The sequence below is a fragment of the Nestor notabilis genome, unplaced genomic scaffold (assembly GCF_000696875.1).
Source record: "Nestor notabilis isolate BGI_N333 unplaced genomic scaffold, ASM69687v1 scaffold7001, whole genome shotgun sequence".
NCBI classification, from domain to species: domain Eukaryota; kingdom Metazoa; phylum Chordata; class Aves; order Psittaciformes; family Psittacidae; genus Nestor; species Nestor notabilis.
Genome location: NW_009913268.1, coordinates 37,046 through 52,552, shown reverse-complemented (window position 1 = coordinate 52,552; position 15,507 = coordinate 37,046). Strand labels below are relative to the sequence as shown.

Genomic DNA, 15,507 nt, shown 5'->3' with positions numbered 1-15,507 from the left:
TCTTTCCCATTTTGTCAAATGGTGTGCAGCTTAGACAAGGTTACTTGACTTTTACCACCTTTTTAATACCAGACCAGCAAGAGACTTTAAAAACAGAAAAAAATTAGCCCCTACTAACAAACAATGACAGTTGTAGCTTTCAATCATTCTCTCAATCTTTTTTCTGCTCTTGTTCCAATCTTTATTTTCTCATAAAATAGGAATCTCTCTCAATTGTTTAAAAACACTGTGACTTGTTTAATTTCAGTTAACTTAAACACTTCTTTATTCACTGTAAAGTCATGCTATGGAAAGCTTGGAAGGTGTTAATCATCATCATCTAATCTTATTAACTAAAATAAGTTTGTCAACTATCTTGACTGTACTAAAAGTGATCCATAGCACCAACATATGAGCTTTTTAAGAAGCATTTCTACTATGCTGGCACATCAATTAAAACAATGAGTTGATTTCTTCCTGATGGAATTAAGCTGAAATTGTTGTAGAACAAATAGTTTACTCTCTGGTCATCTGGTACAACTCCCTGACAGCACTGACTTGTATTGTGCTGCACATCTACAAATCTCCTGTCAGGCACATTTTTCATCGTAGAGAGGGAAGGTCTGAGCTCAGCAGTCATAACACAGGGCTCCTGGGCTAACCCAAGGAGCATAAGCAAAATATACATGTTCTGCAGAAGGGAATAAATTCCTCTTCTGTGTGGAACAGGACAATTACCCCTTCAAGTGCTGTTCCATGCACAGCCATGGGAGCAGGGGTGCTCACAGTGCTCGTTGAGCCATCTTTTCCCCTTCTGGGCTGCACTGTAACAGCTGTGGTGACTGGAGCAGGATGGGTATTTAGTCTCTGAGATCCTTCACACACTCTATTGCAACAATGGCAGAAATATATAGCACTAGTTCTATTTTACAGATGAGGAAACAGAGCCAAGTCATGTGGGTAAATAAGGATCTAGATGTACTAGTCCAAGATACAAACAGAAAACCAAGACAACACTCATCTTTACAGCATCTGCTGTACTGTCAGTCAATGTTGGCAGTATGTTCAAACATATCAAAGTTAGACAGTCTTTGAGAAACAGAAAAGGACAAGGAAGATAATAAGAACTGGACTAGTCATAGGCTCACTGGTTTGAGGGAGAGCTTAAACTGGAGGAGTCCTTGATATTTAAGGACAGACTGCTCTCACCATGTCAGTTCTCATAGCCTTTGGGCCAGCACAGGTGACTGCGCTAAAAAGGCAAAACACAGGTCTGATGGCTGCATCTGCTTGACTGCAGTGGCAGATAAGGAACGAAGGAAAGAACCTGCACTGGGAGTCCAGAGTCCTGCTGTGCCTGCTCCAAACCATGAGTGCTGCTTTCTCCATCAGCCCCTTAGCTTATGGTCTGGTGGGAATTCTACTGTAGCCAGCAGAGTTGGCACAGGGGCAGGATGGATCCCTCTCCTCCCCACTCTCAGTTCTGTGGTCAATGTACCACAGTACCCCTCATTTATACGCTGTGCCAATAGAAAGAAACAGAATACTGGCTAGCAAAAGAAATCCCTAATCAGTAGTAGAGTTCACTTGCAATTTATTTATTTTAAGCTTAACTTATGTGGCATATTTTTTGGAAGTCTTCCCTGGTAGAGTTTCATATAAGTGTGTGCAGTCACGTAAGGATAGTAAGGCTCTATCACTCAGTTTCGAGTCACACATGACAGAATCTAGCATTTATTTTCATTGATGCTGATTGTTAATGCCATAGTATGTGGAGCATTCATGGATGAGAATGAAGCTAGCTGCAACCCAAAAGGCCATAGAGATTAGGGCTCAGAGAACTTCAGCAAGGCTTTCATCTATCTATCTATCTAAATTCCATAGATTCTCACTCTATCGTGAAATTACTCTCTGCTTCCAAAGTCTTATTCATTTCATCATCTGTTTCTTGGGCCACTCTTTTCTCTCCCTGCATTGCACGTAAGTTTGGTCATGATATCTAGAGAATACAGAGTAATTGTCAGGAAGTTTCTCATTAATCACTTCCTTCTTGGAAAGCCAAATGCACAGCTATAGAAGAGAATAAAGCTGACTTTGTGACTGTAGCATAGCATGGAAAGTTCAGTAATATGGAATTTATTTCCTGCCTTTCCAACCTGGGTTTACTCAAACTGTTTACACTGGGAGGTCATTAAAACAGGATTTTGTTGCCCTGTCTTGTTTTTCAAGTGCCCATTACACACATGAAACAAACATGAATAAATAAGATACAACTAGTTAATTAACTTCCCTACTTCTCCATCTTTTAAACTGTGAAGGGAAGATAATATTATAATACCACTTCATAAAGCTGCTGGAAGAATTTATTCCATGCTATTTTTAAAACATACTGTGACTCTGGAAATTAAAAAACAATGAATAGTCAACAGAAAAGCCTATTTGCCTCAGCAGTAATGGGGCTTAATGGGTAAAGCCTGCTGTAATGGCCATAGTACTGATGTGGGCCTGAAAGATCCCTTCTTGCTTTGGACAAGTGCAATGATGCCTTTAGGCAAAACACATTTTGTTGGGTCCACAGTGTTTTAAATACAAACACCATGTACGTACTGCTGATTTCTGATGACATGACTGTGGCAATCAGAAGCATGAAAAGGCATCCTGAGAGATGCTGGCAGAAATACTCATGAGACATAATTCTATCAGCAACGCAGAGTTTGCTGTTTGCCCATGAGAATGGGTTTTACTATTTATTGTGTGGGATAATGGTGTCCACAAGGGATTTTGGTATACTAAACAGTGATGTTTACTTGCACAGAGTACAACCTGCTACTACAGACTCATCAAAACCAATGTGCAAAGACACAGAGAAATACCATGCCAAAAACAGAGATTGCACCTTCTATCTCTCAAACCTAGACCATTGCTCAACTTCAACATGTGAAAAAGCAGCCCTTGGTTTATCGCTGATTGAAGACCCTATACAGTTACACTTACCGACATCAGCACCGCTGAGAGCTTTCCCTAATGGCCAGGGTCTCATATCAATTATCTTTCCGTTGATGCTGAGTGACTGAACGCAACCCTGGAACCCACGGTTGGTGCCTGTGGCTCTGACCAGCCAGTACACGCTGGGGGCACCACCAACATAGAAGGGAGTCTGGAACGTAATTTTAGTGTATTGGCCCTGAAGGGAAAACAGAGCACGACATGATGTAGAACAGACATAACACAGGGTAGTTAATTAAGCCACACCAGGTATAATCAATTTTTTTTCTCCACAAAGAATTGTGTTGGGGTGGAGGTATACACTGCTCACTGGTAGTTCTTTTCCATTAGTCATTCCTCCAATCAGTCTACCGTTATAAATGTTATTTTTTGCACCCACATCCATCATGATAACTCAATTATTAAAAGCAGAATAAAAACTTTAAAAATCCCTCTGAGGAGGGATTGTGATCTTGCTTTTGCTGTAATTTCATCCTTTGCTTTTGCAAAAATCATTTGCCTTTTAAGCTCTAAGCACTGCAGGACATAGACTAACGTGATTCTGCTTTTTGGACAAAACCCAGCAAATGCTTTGCATTGAATAATAGTGAAATTACAAAAAAACTCAGTAAAACTTATCAAGAAAAAGTCAATAAAATTACAGCTTCGGTAGGGTTCTGCTCACTTTGCAAACACTAAATTTACTCCTCATCTTTCTTTTGGTGTTAATCTACGTACAGAAATGCATACATAGAAGTTTACTAGCACCGTTACAGTGCACAGGAAGAAACAACAACAAAAACAATCTAGCAGAACTTTTTTGGCAATGGAGTCAAACTCCACGCTATTGTGGGCAATGGACTCATAATTTGATCTATTAATTGATCAGAATACATGTCTTTTGCCTCCTACTCAGAGGTTGTTTCAAAACCTTGCTGTCCTTTAGAAGAAAACACTCAAAATTCCCATGTTTACTCATGGCCAGTTTTTATCAATGTGTCCTTCTGACAGCAATGACCTAAAATATTTCTGTATTCTTCACCCTAGTCCTACCCTTATAGAGTTTATAACAATAAATTATACAGCCTATATTTTGCCAAGCTAAGTAAGCCCAGGTTATTGAATCTACGGGTGTCCACTGAACAGTGCACTGCAGAATCATATCAAATGGATCTCAGTTTCAACAGTGAAAAATAATCCAGGTGGAGCCTGTGGCTAAAGAGACTTCCGGTGTCCACAGGGTTTCGTAGGGGACATATGTCAGGGCTGTGGGCATACAGCTCTCCAGTCTACCTCCTACTACTTGCCATCTCCCACCACCTGTTGTGTTCCTGCCTGTCTTGGTCTGTCAAACTCCCCTTCTCTTGTAGGCACTCTTTAGACTGTTCAAGTCAAAATGAACTAGGTCAGAAACACTACCACTCTGTTGACACTAATCCAGGTCATTCTAACTAGGAAGGGACGAGGAGTACTTAGTGGAGGAATAATACTACAGTAGCAGCAAGTTCTGGTGGAGAGCAGCACCTGGAGCAAATAACTTTTATTCTGCTGTAGCTGCAGAGAGAAAAATGTGTGTCCACTGTCAAACTCTTCTTCTAAAAGACTTTGCAAACCATAATCCTCCTCCTAGCCCTTTGTTGCACTTGTTTTCTTTGACTTCTTCTTTCTTGGCTACGGGTGATCACAGCCCTGCACAGCCAGATGCCTTCTTACCAAAGTGCTGTACAATGGCTTTAGTCTCTACTGGATGTATCTCTCACATTTGTCCTTTGCCTGGCCTCACAGCATTTGTAACACATCACAACATACGGCAGACACTGAAATCCTTTCTTCTGTTATTTCCAGCTGATGAGAACTCAAAGCCTGGCATTTTTTTCCCTTCAGTGTAAGTAAGTGTAAAGTAATAAAATGTCTGAAGCCACTTTTATCAGAGCCAGGGATAGCATGCTAATAGTAGCTATCAAAGGGAAAAGAAAAATCATCTGAAACAATTTGCAACTTCTTTTTTCAGTACCTTAATTTCACTTCCATTTTCTGGCCTGCCAACAGATAGGCAAGTCATGACATCTTCCTCTATTATATTTTATCCTCATGGCCTCATATGAAATTGTTGGTTTTAACATAAATCAGGACAGAATGCCTATCTCCATTACTGTGCTTATATCTATGTCCATGGCGCACAAGTAATTACACTTCTGTATACAAACCTTGTGTGGCTATATGCATATTATACATAAACATATATACATATGCATCTATTTTTTTTCTAGCTAAGGAAGCAGAGCAGCTCTCTGAGGCTTGAAAAAGAAAGTAATCAGGAACAGCAGCTGTAAAACCTGGCAAACTTAACTGCAGCCTATATCTGAGACTAGCAAAGTGTAGCAGAAGGGTGGCAGAGCAAGCATAGAGGACAACAGGGAAACTGTGATTCAGCACTGGGATATTTAGCAGTGTGGTTTCTAGACTAAGTATGTGGAAGAGTAATCTGTACACTGATCCTGGTTCACTAAATGTCCCAAAACTGACAAATAAAAATGAACCTTAAAAACCTGATCAGACTTTTGCTGGCAAGAAAAAATATCAACATAATCTTGAGAGAGCCCAAGGCTGAGCTGAAGGTGCACGATTACCTACCTGAGATTTTCCTGTCACTGGAGCATCATTGTCCATCCTGAGCCAGCCGTTAGTCCCATCTCTGAACAACGTGACACTGTGCCAGTTCCCCAGTTTGATCTTGTTTTCACTAGTTATGACTGCAACTCCAGTGCCACAGTTGAACCTGGGAGTGTGAGACAGAGAGGGAAAAGTGACAATCACACATTAATCACATAACTGAAAGCTGGGTTTGGGTTCCAAATATTCTCTTCACTCCTGGGAACTTCTCTGCTTTATGTTGCATGTAGCAGACCACAAGAAAATTAGACAGCAGGTCTGTATATGATCTGTTCTAACTTTCAAACTTCATTATCTGTCTCTCTCCCACGGAGAAAATTTTACGTTCTCTGGCTCTACCAAGTGCATTGCTAAGCTTCCCAACAGCTGAAACCTGTTTCAAGACAGGGGGTAATACAATCTGTACTAGTAATTTCTCTTGGGAGTTTTTCTAGCTCCCTGGTAAAAGGCAATGCTACATTAACAACTCTACAATTCAATATGAAACTCAGGATTGATTGACAAGGAGACCTCCAGGAGGTGCCATTTTCTCAACTGACATTCAGTGCAGGTGAATAGAAACACAATTAAGGCACATCACCCACTTTGTTATTCCCCACATTCAAAGGGCTCAGCCTCCCAAGTAAGGAGATCCTTGATATTCTTTCACATGCTTCCTATCTACGGGACTACAAAAAACTCCCTCCAACTTCATTTTAAAAACCTGCAACTCTAATCTAAACAAGGGATGCAAGACAAAGTTCCAGGCCCCTTGCTGGCATTAAATCCTTTATTTTGCTACATTACTTGCAGGTTATTTTGCTGTGAAACAAAAGCATTGACTGTGCACAGTTCGACATAGCATAAGCTTAGCAAATACAGGGGCTCACTGTCATTTCTGATAACATAACAATGTTCCCAGGACTAGTGCCTTGAAGAAAATTTTGCCTTTGCACCAAGGTCTGAGTGAGAATTCAATGGTGCACATGTCCACATACTAAAGAAGGAGGAGAGAAAAAAAATATTGAAGTTAAATGAAGTAGCATTATCCATTTGTGCACTGCATGGGGCAAAAATCAAAGACATGGGAAATATTCATCACATATAGCACTCCCAGGAGGCAGCAATGGCCCCTTCTCTTTATATCAGATGGAAGGTGGAGGCTTTACCTGAACTGAATGCTACGTCGGATGATTGCCAGTGACATAAAATCACCGCGACCATGTTCATTTTCTCCACAGTATAGCAGCAAACCATCTTCTGATTCAGCCTGCAATCATTGCATCATCATGAAAAATCAAAGTCTAAGCCTCACAGTAACAGAAAAATGCAAGCAGCACTGGGGACTTTTCTCTAGAAAAGGGACAAAATTTTTCAGATGGAGTTTTTCACTGGCAGAATCAGAATTTTTTTGATCAATTTTGAATCCTGCATTTGAAGAACCTAGAAAAACATTGTCTTAAAGCTTAAATGGTTTAAGAACATCTCTTCTATTTACAGTATGATACTATCAGACCTAAAAAGAAGCCTGAAAGCATTAAAGGCTGTCAAACATGTCCCACATGATACCTTTGAGCACAAAGCCTAGCAAGGATGTTCCAGGATGTTTGTTAAGTGTAAACACATTAGAGTTACTGCACATGAATACACATACCTTGCTTCACATGTTCAGTAAGCCTGACACTTTTCAAACCAAACCACCTGTGCAGGCAGGATTTCTCCATATGTGCACAGCAGATGACACAGTGGCTTTTGCAGCCGTCCTGCATTTTAAGCTGACAAATAGCCAGAGGAATATTAGATCATCATGTGAGGCAGCAGACTACTGCTGCGCTAGTGACAGTCTCATACCTAGGCTGTGAGGCTGGCAACTCTGCCTTACATAGAAGGAGGGGAGCATCCTAGAGCACAGCCACCCTCCCTACAGGCAGCCCTACCAGCTCTGTTTGTAATACACAGACAGTGTTAGCACAAGTCACCGTGGGATGTACCCCTCCACTTCGGACCTATAGTTTAAGTAGTCCAGTATCTTGCATGTATTAGTAGCTGGTGTCCCAAACTTCAGAGGTGGAAAATAATGCCTACTTAAATCCTGCAGAGTAAGAAAGGAACTCTGGATATAGGGCAGTATTTTCCTCAGTACAAGAAGATCACAGCTTCTTAAATGCAAAGATATTACATGCCACTTCCAAACTGTAATTCACAAAAATTCCAGGTGTACTTCAGCCTGTAGCTCATTCACATGGCTATAACCATGTCAATGTACATTGCTGCTAGTCTGCAATACTTGTAGTTCCAGGGATTCTCTCATGCACTGCCTACCAATAATGGATCCAAACATTTTAGCTCAGTTTACCAACATCCTTTGCATTCATTGAAGGTGAAGCAATATATCTAGAGGTTAAGAGTATGTATAAATTCACCACAATTATTAATTCAGCTATGCTGAAGCTAAGTTATTGTTCTGCTGTCCATAGCATCAGAACAAGCAACTAAAAATCAAAGCTCCTATGTGAGCTTGGGATTGCTTAAACTTAACTTACCCTGAATTCAAGGGTAATTTGAAATGTCTGATAGGAGTTTTTCAGTGGTTCAAAGGTGATATATGAGTAGCCAGAAAACTGAGGATACTGGATAGTAATGTCTGAAAAGTAAAGACAGAAGCATGTTATTTAGCAGTTTTCTCCTATATAGGAATCGATATACACATTTAGCACTAGATTACATCAGGTGAAAATGAAAAGCAGAGTTCCTCCAGAGACAACCATTAGTCTGCAGCAGTCAACAATCAGTTAACCTATTGCCTTGTCCTCCCACCACCTTTCACAACCAATTCCTTTATTCCCAAGGACCTGGTGAACTTGGAAAGAAGCAGGATACTGAGGGCCAAATAGTGCTCAACAGTTCAGTCACTGACTTTAGTGGAAATTTCTCCAGATTTTCATCCTTGTTATGGAAGACAGAACTCATCAACTTTATATTTATCTTCTTTTAAGAATTCATTTAACAAAGAGACAACAAAGTAATTTTCTATTCTGCAGGATTCTAAAAACATATGCAGGAAATGTGTCCAGACTCTAAGCCACATTAGTCACTGCTGCTCCATAGCTGCTGTGTCCAGCATATGCAGAATCCTTGGATGGTTTATAAAAGCCAAGCAGCTTCCAGCACTTCCCACAAGTCAGCTCATGGCAGAATCTAAAGGCAGTGATAGGCATAAGAGAGTCCCTGCAGGCATCACTCCATCCCTGCATGCAACAGTGGCCCTTCATATTGCTCTTGTCAGTTGGATTTATCCATCCTTTCTTATCTTATGTTAGAGTCCCACACTGGCTTCAGCACAGAAAATCAGAGATATGTCTTACTGTTACGTTTGCAGCTCATTTTCCAAAGAAGCACTGAGGACAGCCATCATTTCAGACCTGAATTATTTTTTTTGCTGTGGATCTAAGTCTAATGAGGAAGGAAGATTGAGGAGTCCTATTCCTCTTTGCTAATTGAATACTGAGTGGGGCTTTATTGCATATTTGGACCTGGATACAGCTTTCTCAGCTCTCTCAGTGTTTTTTGTTTGCAATGCAACAATTTTAGGCTGAAGTGAAGACAATTGGTGCTATAAACCTGAATGCAACCGCAGCAGACAGCAACTAACTCATGCCCTGATCACAAGCAGAACTGACTGTACCAGAGTGCCGTGCAGCTGTGTAAAGAAAAGTCTGTTTTCATTCAGATTAATATACTATTTAACAATATTGGCTGCTGCAGAGAAATTCAGGACAAGGAAATATTGGTACATGATGCTACTGCTTACCAAGGAATAACACACTCCCTTGTGAAAAATGGTGGTTTTGGACTGACATTAACAAATCCGCTGTACAAGTTGTATATAGTTATGTCAGTTCAAATAAATCCTTGACTATTCATACTTGATCAAGGCCAAAAATCACATCTGCAGCTGGTCCATGTGACTGAGTCAAAACAGATTGTTTTCAGAATGAGCTCTCTTTACTCCAGCACCAGGAGGAGATCAAACACCCTCAGTGTCTGTATCTCCAGTGCACAGCACTGTGCATCATGAACATCTAACACAAGCCTGCAGAAGAAATGTGTCTCTGATGCTCTGCTGTGTGTCAGGGTCTTGGCAAATCAATCAACATGTGGATGGATGGATCAGCTCTTTCTCAGCTGGTGGGACAGCACCACTACAAGCCACAGAACACTTTCTCTGCACAAGCTCTGGCATTCATCTGACCCCTTTATCACGAAACCAGAAGAAAGTTAACTCCAGGTGGGGGAAAATATGATATGCCTGTGGCCTGGTTAACAACCTGCACTGGCTCGCCAGGTGATCAGCTCAACATCAGACCCAGCAATAAGGTGAGGTTAGGTCTGCAGAAGGACAGGAAGGTAGCAAGGGAAGGAGAAGCAAAATGGTGTCCTTCAGCTCAGCAAGCTCTTACCCTGGCTCAGCCACCCTTGCAGAGGTTAGAGAACACATGACAGATCCTGACTGGTCATGCTTCCTGAACTGGGGAGGTGGTTTTGTTCCTCCTTTGCGCAGGGCTGACTGACATGAGTGTTTAGGCTACCATTGCAGCACTTGTGCCCTGCAGACCATGAGTAAAGCCTCCTCTGGACTGGTTTTACAATGGGGACTCTCACATCCCTGCTGCAGAATCAGCATTATCCAATGAACCACACTGTGAATGCAGCTGGTTCAGGGCTTCAGCTGCAGGCAAAAGACAAGGATCAAAGTGGGTTTGAATGTCCTTGCTGGAAGTTCTAGGTGCTATGGTTGGACCCTGTCAGGCCTGGGTGCCTACCAACATACCTGGCTCCAATACCCTCCCACTCCTAGGTTGGAGAAGGAAGATGAACCTCCCCTGTGCACATTCACACAGGTTCTGCATTCACTTTTATTAAAAAACAACTTCTTTACACCTAGCTGAGGAAAGAAAAGCAAAGGGGGAGATGTCTAAACTGGGATGTGGAAGCTGCTGCTGTCCTTACGAATCCGTGAAGCCCAGCCACATATTCCCAAAGCTGCTCCTTGCCCTGGACAAAGGGAAGCCAACAGCAGTGGGCACACAGAAACCTACCTTCCTCACATGTCTCTCCTCCTTTTCCCAAGTTGCAGTGGCAGCGTGAGCCACCCCGGTCATAGTCATTGATGCAAAAGCTGTCTGCAGAACAGATGGCCTCATCGCAGGACAGATCAAAGAAGCGAGCAGCAGAAGATGTGCTGCCGCTCCTCGAAGCCTGAGCTGTAGTCGCCCTTGCTGTGGTTGAGGGCCGTGTGGTGGTGGGAGTGGAAGTAGTGGGTTCAGAAGTGGTTGTAAGGACCCGTGTCAAGAGCCTGGAGCTAGACCCTGGTGTGACCTTAGTTTCAACCAGAAATTTTCTGTTGCCTCCTTTAATAGCAGGAAGAGGTCTGAGCTGAAAGGAAATAAAGAATCACAAATTCAGTAACACCTAAAATGCTACATGGAAATTAAATTAATACCCTCCAAGATACAGAGCCAAAGCAATAAACTTATCCTCACTGAAGAAAAAAATAACATTATTATATCTGAGCACATAATATCAGCTCTTAAACTTCCTGACAAGACCAGACACTTGAAATATCAAGAGTACAAAGAAAACAGAAATGTAAAGTGAAATCTTGAAATTTACCTCTTCTATATAAATGTCATAGTCAGAGTCATCGATTTCAAATCCATCATCATCACCAGTCACTGTGCCTGTGATATATCGATGCCCATAGCTTCCACTTCCTAGTTCCTCAGAGCCTAAAAAGACATGACTGGCATATTCAGTTCGTACGTTTTTTTCTCTTTACATACAGCAAGTCAGATCTTACCACCCTCTGAGTTGCCACATGGAAATGTGTGGATGAACTCTACAGAAAATGCAAGTGTCAGCCTGAAGAATGGAGTTGCTGTCCAAGTGGTACACATGCAACTTCAAACAAACTGAAGACCTTTGTTTAGTCATTTACCAAGTGACTAAACAAACAAAGCAGGCAAAACTCAGGTTTTTTCCTACTGCAAACTGACTTTTATCCATCATTCTTCCAGGACACTGGCTCAACATTTTTGGTGTGGACAACATTTTAATAACTGAATTGTTTTTCACAGAATCGCAGATTGGTTTGGTTTGGAAGGGACCTTAATGATAATCCAGTTCCAAAACCCTGCCACAGGCAGGGACACCAGGTTGCTTAAAGCCCCGTCCAGCCTGGCCTTGAACGCTGCCAGGAATGGGGCAGCCACATTAATATAATTTAAATTAGCATAGTTTTGAGACTAGTTGCAGGAAAGGAGCAAAGGACTTATGCAAAATCAAAGTTTTTAGATCTAACTTTTCCGTTTTATAAATACACAGTCCCGTACCTGTCCTATTGGTGACCAAAAAACTGCAACAGCAGTAAAGATGCATCTAGATAGGGCTTTTCTCAAGTGCTTTGCTTAGGACTTAGACAGGAGCATAGGATTCACTCCTATGCTCCTGAAATTAGCTTGTTAATTCTAGCCTTTTTAGGCTATTTTCTAAAACAATTTCGTGCCTCAAAAAAAGAAACATGCACAAACGTCATGCGTTTTTCAGGTGCATAATCTGCTCTGCCTCCCCCTGGAGCACTTAACTGTGATGTGAAGGACACCAGGCCGGAAACAGGCAGTTTGAACAGTAAGAGGGTCCTCGAAGAAAATACCTGTGCTTTTCTGCACTTCACATAGCAATTTCTACTTAAACAGTGGTTTATGCTTTTTAGCTATTAAAATTTACCAGAAGTAATGAAGAAAGGTAATACAGGTAACTGCATCATTATCATCATCATTTTAGCAAGGCAAAAATAGACAAATGTTTGATAACCATTGAAACAACAGAATTTATATATTTGCTTTTTCCATTAAATATTTTGCAATCACTTAAAACCAGCACCAGTAACCCTTGCTTTACAAAGCCTCTGTACGGGCTGACCATGTGTGTGTGTTTATTTTAGCAGCCACAAGCTGCCTGTGTTTTCTCACATTGAGACTAGTGGCTGGAAAGGGACAAAAGGCTTATGCAAAATCAAAGCTTTTAGGTCTAACTTTTCCCTTTCTCATATTGCAACATTCAGAGACACAGTCTTGCTGGGCAGTGGCTGTCCACAGAAAGGAGACATGCCAGCACAGAAAATGCCACTTCATGGTAGTAAGAACTTCACTGCCACCATCGAACAACCCGATGGAGCCAGAGGAAGCTAAGGACGCTCAGCAGACTTTCAGAGGAAGCAGTGTGGGCACAGTGCTGTCGGGCTGTTTGAGCCAGTCTAACCAGGGTCAGCTATCTCCCACCTCAGTGGACAATAAAGGACAAACTCACTGACCTGGTTCAGGCAGGAAAGCACTTGAGTAAATTTTTGTGTACCCTCTGTTTCTTTGCCATGACTACAACCCAGAAATCCTGGCAGACGGTTAAGAAATCAAGAATATGTGCACCAGATACACACACGTGCACTTGGCTGGCTAACTGGCTCCCTGGCACATGTTCTGTGAGTTACTTATCAATGGGTTTACATGTTACATCAGCATACAGAAAACTTAGAGGCAAATGAGTAGAGCTAATGAGGCGTGCACAATTGCAACCAAAACAGCATGCTAGACCAGGAGAGAAAGCATATAAGTCTTTCCACTTTAACATTTATACCTAATCATCTGTAAATAATGCAATTTAACTGAATATTAAACAGAACTATTCAAAGTGCTACCAACTGAGCTATGCAGAGAACTCATAGCTTTACAACTGCTAATGAGATGACACTAACTGGAAAAACTATGTCCAGGTTATTTCTGCTAGTGACTGAATTCACAGGCAAAGGATTACAATTAGGAAAATGGGCACATTTATGAACTGATTCCAATCCTTCATTCAGTGAAATGAATTCCATCATATGGAAAACAATAGCTATTATCAAAATATGGATGAAACCTCTTATTCCTAGTATTCACTTGTATAGTCACTCAGGTTAATCACCACCACAGGATAAATTTATTCCAGATAGGAAGGTAGGAAGAGTAGAGTAGAGTAGAGTAGAGCAGAGTAGAGTAGAGTACAGTACAGTACAGTACAGTAGAACAAAATAGAATAGTCTAATCGGAAGGAACCTACAACGATCATGTAGTTCAACTGCAAAGTTGGCTTTTTCCACCCATCACTGCATCAGGAACTCACTCTTTGGCAACAGTGATTTTATATGACATGCATTTCTACAACATAATTTCAGTGTGCAAAACCTCAAACACAAGTATGACAAATATGACTTGCAGTGTAATAGAAATTACACGAATGAAGCAGAGCCCAGCACTAACTCAGCTGGGCTCTGCCACCAAATGTAGCAATTTTCAGCTCACTGGAATACTGTGAGTATTTTTAAGTCAGGTCTGTAATATTACTTATTGCCTTATGTTGTGTGTCTGAAACTATTTCAGAACTAATCCAGTTCTTCTAATGGACGAAACTGTAATTTACCTAAAAGTAACAGAAACCATAACGATAAGTTTGGAAAAAGAAAGGAAAAAACATCATCACATGTCAGTGAAAACAATCTAATCTGTATTTAAACAAGCTGTGATATACAAACTCCGTTTTCTAATTTAGAAGTCACAAGCTAAAAACCAAGCATCTATTGTAGCCTAAATTCTGCTTAATTTTTTTCTCTTCTCAAGCAAGCTTTCTACTGGCTTAATGGGGTTTAGGTTTAATAAGGATTGCAGGAATGAAGCAAACTTATATTCATACATAGGAAAATCTTAGTCTCAGATTCACATTCAGATACACACTTGCTTACATATACAGACATGATTTTAATGCCATGCCAGTTTTATTGAAGTGCAACTCTCCTGATTTGAGTGGAGTTACCACTAAACTACATCAGTAAACACCAGCATGCAATGAGACCTGGTAGCTGGGAGAGACAGGCAGTTCCCCAAGCCAAAGGTGTGCTTCTTTCATCTGGCAGACCAAAATGTTCCACGTTTTTCCAACAGATGACCTTGGGAGATGAAATACACCCACTATTTTAAATGAGACAAAGATTCCTTTCACCTTAGTGAGCATTTACAGCCTGCAGAGAGCAAAGAAGGTATGGCTTATATGGTAGACAAGACTGCTTTGAGATCCTTCTTCAAAGACTTTCAGGACATAATTTTGGCATCACCAGGAAAAGTGTAAGGACAGAAGGTCTTTCTATATCCGCAGGTCTATAGCACAGCCTCAGATCTCTGTTTTTGCTCCTCTCTGCCTTTACCTGAGTTTCAGCCAGCTCATTCTACACTACCTGCTGATCTGTAAGCAGTCTTGGTAACACATAATGCACCCAGAGGCAATGAAATCATGGATATGTACTCTTTTCTAACTATACCTGAATTTATACAGGCAAGTACACACACAGATGATTTAATCTATCAGCCCATGGGATTCTCAGTCGCCTTGCTCTTCCATGCATTTGATGTTGGCTCAGTGGATGTGACATGATAGTCATGTGTGATGTGATGCAGTAAAACGGAAAAACAAGCAGAAAGCATAGAAGCTAACAGGACATTTTGCACAGAAATCCACACACATGCCCATCTATCAAGAGCACTGCATTGTTTTGGTGGAGAGCTTATCTCATAATGGGTGACAATTAAGCAAAGTGGTACTCTGCAAACACAAAAACAATGAGTGCAGAGATTATAAGCATGCTGTATTTCATTAAATCACTGTTCCATTGTACAAGGAGATGAAGCCTGTTTAAGATCCTCTACCAGGACCTATAATCGTGTTTTACAATTAATTGGAAAACCTGTGGGGGGTCATGCACTTTAGGCAGATCCTGTCCAAATAATCCCGGATTAAGTTCTACCA

The 15,507-nt window shown here is 41.2% G+C and overlaps 1 protein-coding gene across 1 annotated transcript in view; it reads right to left on the bottom strand.

Annotated features, from left to right (window-relative positions):
- The window catches only part of LOC104412399 (pikachurin-like), a 35,929-nt gene that overhangs the window by 1,253 nt on the left and 19,169 nt on the right, over nucleotides 1-15,507 (bottom strand). Inside the window, exons 7-12 of the mRNA XM_010023119.1 lie at nucleotides 11,290-11,405; nucleotides 10,716-11,052; nucleotides 8,160-8,260; nucleotides 6,786-6,886; nucleotides 5,599-5,743; nucleotides 2,974-3,163 (exon numbers count right to left, since the gene is read on the bottom strand). Of these exons, the coding sequence (XP_010021421.1) occupies nucleotides 2,974-3,163; nucleotides 5,599-5,743; nucleotides 6,786-6,886; nucleotides 8,160-8,260; nucleotides 10,716-11,052; nucleotides 11,290-11,405 (990 nt within the window). The remainder of the gene's footprint in view (nucleotides 1-2,973; nucleotides 3,164-5,598; nucleotides 5,744-6,785; nucleotides 6,887-8,159; nucleotides 8,261-10,715; nucleotides 11,053-11,289; nucleotides 11,406-15,507) is intronic.